Raw genomic sequence first — 12,307 nt, forward strand, 5'->3', positions numbered from 1 at the left:
TACCATACTTAATTCCATTTATATTCAGGTTATGCACACTAAATCATAGGTAATACTGATAAAAAACAAAACATTGGTCAGCAAATGAACTAAATATTATAGTATGTTTTATTACAGAACAAGTTATATAATAATGACATGTTTCTAGACTACTGTTAACTGAAATCATATTTTTTTTTAAGGTGTTAAATATTTCTAAAGTTTTCACCAGAATAACACTAGTTGAAAAAAAAATCCAGTGTAAAAATGAATCAAGAGATTTTTTGAGATATAAAAAATAGTATTATGTTTTTCATGAACATATATGTATATGTTAATCATTTTTTAATTGACATTCAATCTATTTTTTTCAGTAAACATTATTTTGAGTGATCTAAATATTAATCTTGGTGCCAAATATATAAAAGCTATGATATGCATAACATTTTTAATTGTTGAAAAACTAGAACAAAAAATGTTTGCTACAATGACAATAGATGGGAAACATCACATATTTAGTGCCTATGAATGCAAGCAACAACAAATAATATGATTGAATTTTTTGATAGCATAAATGAATTTCATTCAGCTTTACCAGATATTTAACAAAATTCATAAAAATGTTAAAATTTTCCATATTATCTCCCCTTAACATAAGGAGAAATGACAAAAATGGCTTTATATTTAAAGCTGGCATTAGTATTTCATAGGATTTTAGGCCTACAAATTCAGGGTTATTAAATGTTCTTTTATAATAAGAACATAGTACAAGTTTATTTAATAATCTAATAAATACCACTTGATTATGCACCATTACTTTACTCATTTAAATTCAAATGTTTACAAAAGTGAAAAAGTTGCTCAAATATTGATAAATAGATTATCATACTGTCATAATATAATTAATACTGTCAAACCTGCATTATTTCCTGCATTTAAAGGACATGGTTCACTTATGGTCTTCAAATTTAATGTTATAGTAAAATTTCAAAATTGCTACAACTTGGTTCTTAAATTTACCTATTTCAAAAACTTTACTTTGTTTTTAGAATAAATCTGTCAATAATAGTTAATTCTTGGCCTCAGAATCAGCACAAATTATAAATATTGTCAAAATACAATGATTTTGTGCATTTTTCGAACATAACAGCTTGAGGAATTTCTTGGCCGAAAAAATAGGATCCAAAATGTGCTGTAATCAAAAGTTACCAATGATGAAATTGAATCCCTAGAAATAAATCTCTTACTGGATCCTGGGTGGTGGCCAAAGTCAATTATGCAAAAAACTGTTCAGAATTATTGAAAATTTGACCAAAACTGACATTACAACACAAATAGTGCATACTTTATAAGGAGTCAATACTTCGACATTTTTAATATGATCTACCAAAATGAAGTTATTTTGTGTTAACAGTAATAATGCGACTATGCCTATGTGAAATTTGTAAATTTTTGGCCTGATTAAAAAATCATCAAATAATTTAGAGCCAATTTTAGCCATTCGTGAACCTTCTCATTTAAACATGTACACATATGACAGAAAAGTTTGGTTTTTGTCACAAATATTCCTTTAAAACAATTAAACATGCTGAGTTACACATATAACTGAATATCTAAAAATATTGTTTGAAACAATTTACAAAGGTGACAGTATTGTGTATTTTTTGTCACAAATATTGGTAAATAGTTATAATTCTGTCAAAATCTAATAAACATCTTCATTTTACATCATTATTTTACTCGTTTAAATTTAAACATATACACATTTAACAGATCACTGTGCTGAAAACATAATTAAAAAATGCTCAGTTAAATACCAATCATCTAGTGAAATATATAACCACAGCACAAAAGATAAAAAAAAAAAAACGATGAAAATTCATCAAACTGCTTAAATGTGTCCCTTGACATCCTCTGCCTCTGACAAATAATCATTAAATTTTCTTTTACAAGTATGTTTTCATGGTATTGTTCATAAAAACAAAATTCTTTCAGAATACTGTAAATCATGGATTCTGAGATGAGATGTATAAGGCTGGGTAACAAACTGGGTAACTTTAAAACTGAATTGCCTGATTACAATATATATTTAACATATTTAAGGTTTGGGCAAATTGCTTGAACATTATGAAATTTGGATTTCAAAAGATTTCAAAATACAAATTGCCTCAAGATAAGTATATAAATATATGATCAACTGCAAAATTAGCGTCATTATTCATCATGGACTAAATTTCAAAAATCAATGTTTAACCCTGCCAAATAAAATATTTGCAAGTTTCAAGTCAGAACCTGTGTAATTCAGTTGTCTTTTCATAATTGTTTTTCTTTTATTGTTTTTATATAAGTCAGCGCTTTGTTTTTCTTGTTTGAATTTTAAACATGGATAATTTCTTGGCCCCAGCTACCTATAATTGTTTACATCAACACTGACAATCATACCACTTCTTTTTGTTTTTATATTGTATCTGCTGAATCTTTCAATTTTTTAAATCTCATAAAGAAGAGATGTTTCAAGTTAAGATAAAAAATAAAAATAACAGACAAATGGGCATGAAGAACAAGGTATCTTTCAAAAGAGTAGCATAACTGATATTGTTTTTTTCTCAGTTTAATTGATTTCAATATTGAAGGATAAGAACAAGAACAATATGAATGAGCCAGAGGTCAGTAAAACTGGTTGGTTATTAATCATAACAATTGACATAAACTCATATACTATAGAATTCAAGCAAAATATTTTTGCTTCTTATGAACAAAGCTAAATCTGTTCATATAAAAAATAAGCTGATTGGAATGTGCCCACACTTTCTTTGTAACTTGTTTTAATTCTTGCTCTACACGTACATTAACGACACTATCTTTCATTCTACAGGAACTTCTATCACAAGCATGAACAAGACAAATTGTTTGTAATACAGACGCTGATGGAACATAAACAAAACATGGACATGCACACACTACTTCACATGGAACACCAATCAAACCAGCACCAGTAGTGTCTTTTTCTGTCTTTTGGATCTTCACCACTTCTATTTGCTGGCCTAATGTTGTTATGACCTTTAAGGCATACTTGAACAAGCCTACTTGCTCCTGTCAATAACAACCAATTCAAACAGTTAAGGGACACTTAGGCAATTAAATGTTTAGTGAAATTTTACTATATTCTAATCTCTTATGGTTGATTTGTTATAAATTTAATCTAATTCTTTAACATTTAAAAAAAAAATTAAACAGTTCAACCATCATGAACAGTCTAATATAACTTAGGAATAAAAACAATTTTGTCACTGACGTGAAACAACTTTTAAGGTATTTATTTTAACTGTGACAATGTACTCTGACAGCAAAGATGACCAAAACACGTACTATCTTGCTCAGCAACATTTAACGGGATATATAAATGAGTAGTAAAATGTGAGTGCTTTGAAATTTGTTATTGAAATACAAAACAAACAGTTAAATGAGAAACTTAGTTAAAATAACATGATGAATACCATTTTTACCAAGTATTAGCTATATTTTTAAAATAGCAATTAAATAGGTAATTTTACCGTAAGTAACACATCCTAAACATTCATATAGCCATTCTAACAATTGCAGTTATTGCAATGATTCAAATAATTTAAGCGTGTCACTTGATTTATACATTGAGAAAAATAACAGGTGACATATGAGGAACAGGCAGTTCTTACCCTTTGGTAGCATCTGATATCACCTGGTTTGTCTATGGGGTTCAAGATGCTCAGTCTGAATTTTTTTGTACTTATTATTTAAGGAATAACAGTACTGTAGTTGAAGAGTTGCCACCGTCAATTGACGATTTGACCGACGCAAATGCAGTTTTACTGGCGACGCGTAGTGGAGACAGTAAAACGGAAATTTGCAACCGTCAAATCAAAATTGACAGTGGCAACTCTTCAACTACAGTACTGTTATTCCGATTCTAATGCATAACAAAAATAAATAATACGTTAGAGCTTGAAAAAACGTATAAATTTGAAATAAAATAAAATTCTGCAAAACCTCATGAATGATTTTGGCTAAACATGACGTCATACAAATGAAAACTTACAAACTGAAGGTTATTTCATTACTTCTACGATTCAAATTTGGATAAAATCACATTAAAACGGTGTTTTTTAGGTAGGTGTTGTTTTATTTTAGCTAATATTGTTGTAATCGAACATTTGTTGATCCATGAATTCAAAATGGCGAGTCCATCCTTAGTTACGACTGGTCAACTGTGGATTTGACGGTAACTTTTAGCCAATGAAAAAATTTATTACATAAAAATTGCACTAGAATAAATTTTCATATGTAAGATTTAAAGAAATTACTATAAAAACGCAAAGTAATTGACTAAATAAAATTGTAAAACTTACTTCACCATTGTTGTTTATGAATAACACAGGGGCATTTTCATTTGCCATCTCCCTGGTTACTTTTGTCACAACTGCTTTATACAAAATTTGTTGACAATTATGCAGGTCTGGAAAATCAGGAAAAGATGATTGAATTGCCTGTAATTCATCATCATCACTGAATGAGGTACGCACTGGCTTGCAGCTCTTGCTTCTGTCAGCCTTTCTAAGTTGATTTTTCTCATTTATATCATCTTCTACTTCACTTACACCTCCTAAAAACTTTAGCACCTTACTTTCTCTAAACAACTCCTGAACATTCAGGAATGCCTGTATCCTATATCAAACAGAATAAAAAGTGTTTTAAAATAAAGCATTTTAGTAGTGATTTGAAATACCAGTTAATTATTTCTTGTCATACATGACATAATTATTTGAAACTTTCTTATTACAATGTATTTCATCCATATCTATCAAAAGGTAAAGAAATGTGCATCTGCCTCTCTGCAATTAAATGTTAAAGAGTAATAATTTTATAAGAAATCATCCGGATGAATAATGCAAAATAACTCTTAAATTTAATAATCCCTTGTTTGTTTTTTTCATTTAATTATTCAAGTGTGACAAGTTTAGTTAACTAAGCAGTGGTTTTTGTTTTGTAGCTCTGCACTGATCACTATTTATTTTCCTTTATGCATATTGTTAATAATTCTAATGCAATTCATTTGTAACAATAATTTTCATTGGAAGTTGACAAATATTTTGAAGGGTTAGATTCCACGTTCTACCAGTCTGTAACTAAGAAAGCCACCATTTTGAATTCCGATTTTTTTTTGGGGTATGTAATCTCTCAAAGGTAAGCAAGAAAGTCACATTTTTAGCATCAAAATCTTCTTTTTGTTAATATTGAAACAATTCTGAAGCGTACAAAAAGTATAAATACGTCTAGTGATTATGTTTGACATTCAGAGTATACACATGACGTCACATAGTTAGATGCTAAAGACGAGGCAACAGTTTCGCAGACTTTTCAATTTTTTGACATTTTTTAGCCAAAATTTTTATAAAATGGAATTTATTTTAGTATGTGGTATTAGAATGGAGATAAGTGTATTGTATTTTAAGCTTGGCCTTGGTAAAACTTGATTTTACTGTCGCAAATATCCGCTCCGCCTCGCTAGGTAAACTCAATTTGCGACAGTAAAATCTACGTTTTACTAAGGCCAAGCTTAAAATACAATACAGTTATCTCCTAATTAGTTTGCACTTTTTTCATGCATATATACAGCTTTCTTTGGCTGTTTTCTGCTCATTGGTCAGAATTGTTGTCTCTTTAACACATTCCTCTGTTCCTTTCTATTTTCTATACCAAATGAGCTCCTGTTTAAGATTATAAAAATTGAAAAGCCTTTATATCTAACTACATAGTCAATCATTTCATACCACTTATTTCCTTCTTTAAAGAAACCACCAGTCAAAATATGGTTCATTATCTCCATTTCAGCAAATGCACAAGCACTATCCCTGCTTATAGCATGTTGGTTCTGAATGAAGAGCTGACTTCTGATTCGACCATGATTCTTTTCAAACTGGTCCTCAATATATGCAGATGGTGGTCCATGGTTTTTTATATCATCAACCTTTTAAAAAGATTCAAAATAAAAATTGAGGATTAAACACTAAATTCATTATATTTGTAGACATACAGTAATTCTAGTTTTAATCAACCAATATGACAGCTTTATGAAGAAATGAATGTAAAGAAATTATGAAAAAATTAATTTCATAAACAATAAATTGTCCTTTTTGAATAAAAAAAGTTCTTTCTTCAAGAATAAGAAACTTCTAAAGCTAGTTTGCATGCACAATTTAATAGCAACAACAATGACCAATTATTTTTGAAATTCATTGCTTCAACTCTATTTTTTTTAAATTTTGGTTTACTGCCACTTATCGCCTTGTTAGGTAATTCACAAAAATATCCAAATGGTATTATTAAAGTATATTTCTTACTATATGGGTAGATAGATGGGTTTTGACTTTGCCAAGCAGCACTGGATACACATTCTTAATGTCTTTTAATAGTTTGTGTATCTTCCCTTCCACAATCTGCATGTAATCTTCACCAAATGATGTGCCCATACTGAATATCTTACTTAACTGAAAAAAAAAAAATCATGTTAATGTCTAATCTTTTCAGATGAGAACCATTTTTATAGAAAAATTTATAGCTACAAATGTGGAAGTGCATTTTCATCACCCTTGTTATAACACATGCATATACATTTCATATTTGGTTAATTGACTTTGCAAGACAAAAGAAAAATCCTATGTGTTACAGAGTTAATGTTCCACTCAAAATCATTTATCACTTCCTTGTTCAGTGAACCATGAAATTTGGGAAAAACCTTATTTAAATTTCAAAAGATGTGTATCAGGTTTCAAGTAAATGTGAATACAACTTCACCATTAAATAATTCTTATATGATTTGCATATTAGGGAATACATTGATATCATTGGTCGAGATGACTTCCAGTAGCTGTTCTTGACGTTGTTTATTTTTCCATAGACGACGTTGAACAAACTTCTTTTCGTAACCAATGTAAACAATATGGCGGCAATAATAATTCAATACGGACCGACATTTATTTTCACTTCACGTTAATCGTTAAATTAAATAATAAACACAAAACATGTGTTTCATTGATAATAAAAGTTTTTGTAGTTTATCCATTATCAGATAGCAAATTTCATGGAGTACATATTTTTGCATTAACCAACAAATATATTCATACGCCAGGCCTATTCAGTGACACAAATATACAATTTATGTGTGATATGGGTTACGAGTATGGAAAAATGTATTCCTTATCTCCAATTCTAAAGAATTATAAGGATAAAACGCCTTTTTAAAGGAATTTATTGGTGTATAAACTGTACCAAATCACTAACAAACATATCATAAAAGTCCTTTAAACTTTTATTTGTTTGTGAGTGTTGTTTGTGAGTGAATTGATCGAGTTTATACACTAATAAATTCCTTTAAAAAGGCGTTTAATTCCCTATTACGTAAACAAAAAAATGTAACCTGTTTTGGGACAGAAAAAAAAAACCAGCACAAACACACACACACACACACACTGACCAGAAGTTAGTATGCACCTCTTTTATTGCAGATGAGGCATACAAATTAAAAACAACCTAATTGTTCTCACCTCTGCAAGTTTACTGACTATTTTTACTCTTTCAATAGGTAGTCCTAATATTGCAAAATGGAAGGGTGCAATCTGTAACTGTAAAAAAAAGGCATGATTTTTAATATTGGAAAACATAATCTATATTAAATTAAGTTTTTATGTAAAGTGAATTTCAAGATTAACTATAAAACACCTAAACTTCATTTTACTAGAGGGTCATATAAGGGCTTAGTTATATAGCCAAATTTAACTTCACAACTAGTTTGTCTTTCGAAAAAAAAAATTCTCAACCGAATGAACATAAATCATTTTTCAGTAGTGCATTTTAATATATTAATGAATGCATCATTTTTCAGTATTGCATTTTAATATTTTAATGAATGTATAATTTCAGTATTGCATTTTTATATTTTAATGAATGTATCATTTTTCAGTATTGCATTTTATTTTTTTAATTAAAGCATCATTTTTCAGCATTGCATGTTAATATTTAAACGAATGAATCATTTTTCAGTATTGCAATTTAATATTTTAATGAATGCTTATATCATAAATTCAAACTTACGTAATTCTTTATGTCTTTTCCCTGTCGTGAATCTATGTATGTGACTATTTCAGAAGATATTTTAGACTTGAATGACGACTGGTCCATAGCATCTATGATGCACAACAACTTTTCTTTTAGATGATCACTAATGTCAAAACTCTTCTTTAAGATAAATTTACCGAGCCCAAGGTACATCCAGTGAAGCTGGCCTACAGGTATATCACTGAAAAAATTATAAATAAATGTTAACTATTATAGCATTTGTTGATTTCAAACAGAAAAGAATCCTTTGATGTCAATACCTTTAAATATGTTCACATGGTGGCCCCGAGTTGTCTTGTACATTTGGGTTGGGTTGTTGTCTCTTTGACACATTCCTTGTTTCTCTTCTTTATTCTATTAGTTGTGGTTTAAATGTTGTCATGTTATTGTTTCTTTCTGGATTGACCCTGATGTTCATCTGATGTGTACACTCGATACATTAAATAAAGCATGTTCATTGATTTATATTGTAATGTAGTACCATAGATGTATAAACCGAGAGTTTATACATCTATGGTAGTACTATAGCATGCTTGTAAGTTTCATGTCATGACAGAAAAGCCAAATAGTTATCAATTTCGGTTATAAATGTCATCAAATTAATAATTTTAGTCAATTTCTACAAATTTATCTATTATAGTATTTGAAATAATAGTCCTCAAACCTGACATATATTTCATATAGGCCAAATAAAACCTAACTCGGCCTCAATCATTATTAGTGTATTATGATTTAAACCTTATTTTACATGATTTCCAAAACAACAGTAGATACAGGTGATTGACACAGGCTCTAGTTAATCTATACATTCAAGTTACCTGTGAGGATCAATTATTTCCCATAAACAGTTTTCATAAAATTTGATGCCATGGCGTTGACTCAACTCTTTGCTGTAGTGGAGTTGTAGCCTATTCAATATTTTCCTGGTCTTATCTGACTCTCTTTCTTGTCCTTGTTCTATACAAGTTGATTTATCAGCCTAAAAAATGTAGAATTGCATTTACTATGGTGAATGATTTAATTTAAAGGACTAATGTATTATATAAAAATTAAACCAAGCGTACTTCTTTAAATAAAATAGGTTAACACACAAGAGGGAGTTGACTTCTCAAAGAAAGGTATATGCAGATGTGCTTGTGAATGTACATTTCAGTTTGTTTCCCAGTGGTGGTCGTGACTTCAAGCAATATATCCCCCCAAGGGTGACTGGGGAATAGAAGTATGGTCACCATTGGTCTTCCTCCGACCGGCAGTAAAACCCGTGCTAAAGTGGGGCGTCCGTTTGGCTGTGCGGGATGTACAAATTTGCAGCCACGTCCGGTCAGAATGGGGACGTTAAATCCGATGCCTCGTGTAAAGAGAGTGCCACGCTCTTTGCACGTTAAGAACCCTTGCAACAACTCTTTGAGGGGTCCGTAGGTGACCTGTTGCAAGGCTAAATTTCTGTCCCTATCCAATATACCCTCATTTCCCGTGGCAGTCTAAATTTCACCGACCTCAATCCCTTAATCTATTACAGAACCTACCTATTGTATTTATAGTGAACTTGTTCTCGTCCTGAATATGCATGAAATATTTGCCACTGGACGTTAAGCAACCAACAATCAATCAATCAATCAAGCAATATAATGTCAGTGACTATATCTTTGTATATGACATGGAAAAAAAACGCATTTGGCTGCTAAAAAGTATGAGTTCAGAACAATTTAAATATATATACATGTTTTGGCAGCTAGCTGCATAGAAATCATTTGGAAATATGTTTCACAACATAGTTACATCAGAACATGGTCTAGAATTTTACATAAATCCATTCATGGAGTTACTATATCAGACTAAGTATATCTTTTCATTGATGGGATTTGAAAATAATGCAACTGGCATGTCTCTGTCTGATAATTTTACAATATTACTTCGTATCAGTTTTAGATTAAGGTGGTAACAAACACATTTAATAAAATAAGTTTGACTTGTTTAATTTTCACAAAATTTTGACAAAATATTTACTTAGACCTGTTCAAAGTATAAAAATTATTGTCAGGTTCAGTGGGAAATATTTCACACAAAAATTTACAATAGTTTGATGGAGTAATAGAAACCATTCTGCATTAAGATTACATTTAACATGCTCATTTAATCTGGATGCGAGTGTGTACTTATACATCCCACATATCATTACCAGTAGGAAGAAAACCATCTTTTAAATTTCTTCTTTTATAATTACATGTGAGGAAAAAAATACATCAACGAACTACTTCATTTACCTGTTAATTCTTCATTTAATGAGTATTTAGATGATGATCCATCTGCTGTGGAGGGTGTTGATAACTTAAATTATAAAATAATATATTTTTTTGTTTTTGCATTTCAGATGGGGGAAAAGAGGAGAATTTTAAAAGTGAGTACCCTTACCATCTGTTTTTTTTTAAAAAATAATATACTTTTATATCAACACCTTTTTTAATGAAAGAAAGCAATGTAGAAAGAATAGATAGTTTCCTATCCTTAAAATGAAATATCATGAATATATTACCTACTCATTTTAATTATCTAATGAAATTATCTTTTCAGGCAAAGAGAAGACTCCCACAAACAACAACCACTGATTGCCCCATAGATTTAACAGGGGGAGAAGAGAATGAAGTGGTATGTATAAAAAAAAATGATTTTAATTTAATATCTAGTTCAAATTACTTTTTTTCATTGTGATGATACATGAAAACCCATTCTCTTTAAAAATTGCAAGTGTGTGTTTTCATTAATATCATATTTTTGTTTCTTCTTTGAAAATGTGAATTTTAATATAATATGTTCTCTATTCTCAGAGAATAAAGATTCATTTCAAACTAATTAATATATCTGTATTTATTTTAGTTGAATGATATTACAAAGATAATCGATAACCATTTGGAGGGGGAGAACGTAAGTACCTAATCTATTTTTAATAGTATTCCATATAAGGATATCGTAAACAAAACCACGTGATAATATGACCATATACGGAACAGACATATATAACTGTAATTCAAAAAACTTTTCACTCACCTCACATCTATGTTTGTTTATTATCACACTGCTGTAAGTTTTTCCAACAAAATAGGTACACAGTGTATCATCCGATGAATCTAAATATATTGTGACTTCGTTTAAAGGGAATATTACATCTGTTATCTGTTCCACCGAATTAATTTTATAAAAGCGAACTTCCTGTACCTCTTCTGGAATAACCCCAGAGAAATGTCTTCCATCCCCTCTACAGTCTAATACTGCTTCATAGCGGTAACAGTTCATTATATCTACACTGAGTGTTGTCTGCATAACAACAGTAATAACTATGATAATTGAAAACATGATCTTGATGATAAAATACAGATGGCGATTACGAAAACAGTAGTGACGCTCTTGAAAGTGTTTATGACGTAATCATCTTATCACGTGATGAACGGGGGATAGAATGGGGGTATTTCACATAGAATAATCCAAGCAATATTCTTCACAAAGAACATCATTTTCAAATTGAAATAAGACTATTAATTTACGGAAATTATATATGTTTTTTTTTTTTTAAATGTATTATTATATCTTTTACAGATAGCGGAAAAGATGGAAGATTCGCCAACAGCACCATGGAGTGTGATAATGGATTTTTCCATTTTATCAATGGAAGAACAATAAATTATTTATCAGAATATAAAAATAAAATTTGTAATTTAATATGTTGATTTATTTCTGTTGAAAATAATATCATGAGTATGTGTATAAGGTAAACAATTTTCTTCCTAGTGGATATACACAATAAAAAACAATTATTTAAGAAGATGAGGTATGATCACCAATGAGATATTTAATGATGTAGAAGTTAGAAACTATTATTTTATGTGAATTTGTGAGGTTGTCTGTCGGTATGCAATTATAGAGTAAGTCTGTAAAGTGGTACTTTGGTTCACGGTACATGATAAGCTACACGCTTCTGATATTAGGTTGTCCAGTGTCAAATAGTTCACACGTGATGTTTACTATGTTGTTTATTATTCACGGTGTGCAATTATAAAGTATGATCTGCAAAGTGGTACTTTGGTTCACGGCACATGATAAGCTACACGCTTCTGATATTAGGTTGTCCAGTGACAAATAGTTCACACGTAATGTTTACTATGTTGTTTATTATTCGTGTGCA

The 12,307-nt window shown here is 30.0% G+C and overlaps 1 protein-coding gene across 1 annotated transcript; it reads right to left on the bottom strand.

The window, feature by feature from the left end:
• Nucleotides 1-340: 340 nt before the first annotated feature.
• On the bottom strand, nt 341-11,421 carry LOC127722422 (uncharacterized). The gene is made up of 8 exons (XM_052229293.1): nt 11,344-11,421; nt 8,949-9,109; nt 8,107-8,311; nt 7,560-7,637; nt 6,357-6,503; nt 5,787-5,983; nt 4,365-4,680; nt 341-3,072 (listed from the first exon to the last, which is right to left on the bottom strand). The coding sequence occupies exons 1-8, from the start codon at nt 11,419-11,421 to the stop codon at nt 2,707-2,709; spliced, it is 1,548 nt and encodes a 515-aa protein (XP_052085253.1). The 3' UTR covers nt 341-2,706.
• Nucleotides 11,422-12,307: the final 886 nt, after the last annotated feature.

Source organism: Mytilus californianus, unplaced genomic scaffold (genome assembly GCF_021869535.1).
Source record: "Mytilus californianus isolate M0D057914Y unplaced genomic scaffold, xbMytCali1.0.p SCAF_12, whole genome shotgun sequence".
In the NCBI taxonomy this organism is placed as follows: Eukaryota; Metazoa; Mollusca; class Bivalvia; order Mytilida; family Mytilidae; genus Mytilus; species Mytilus californianus.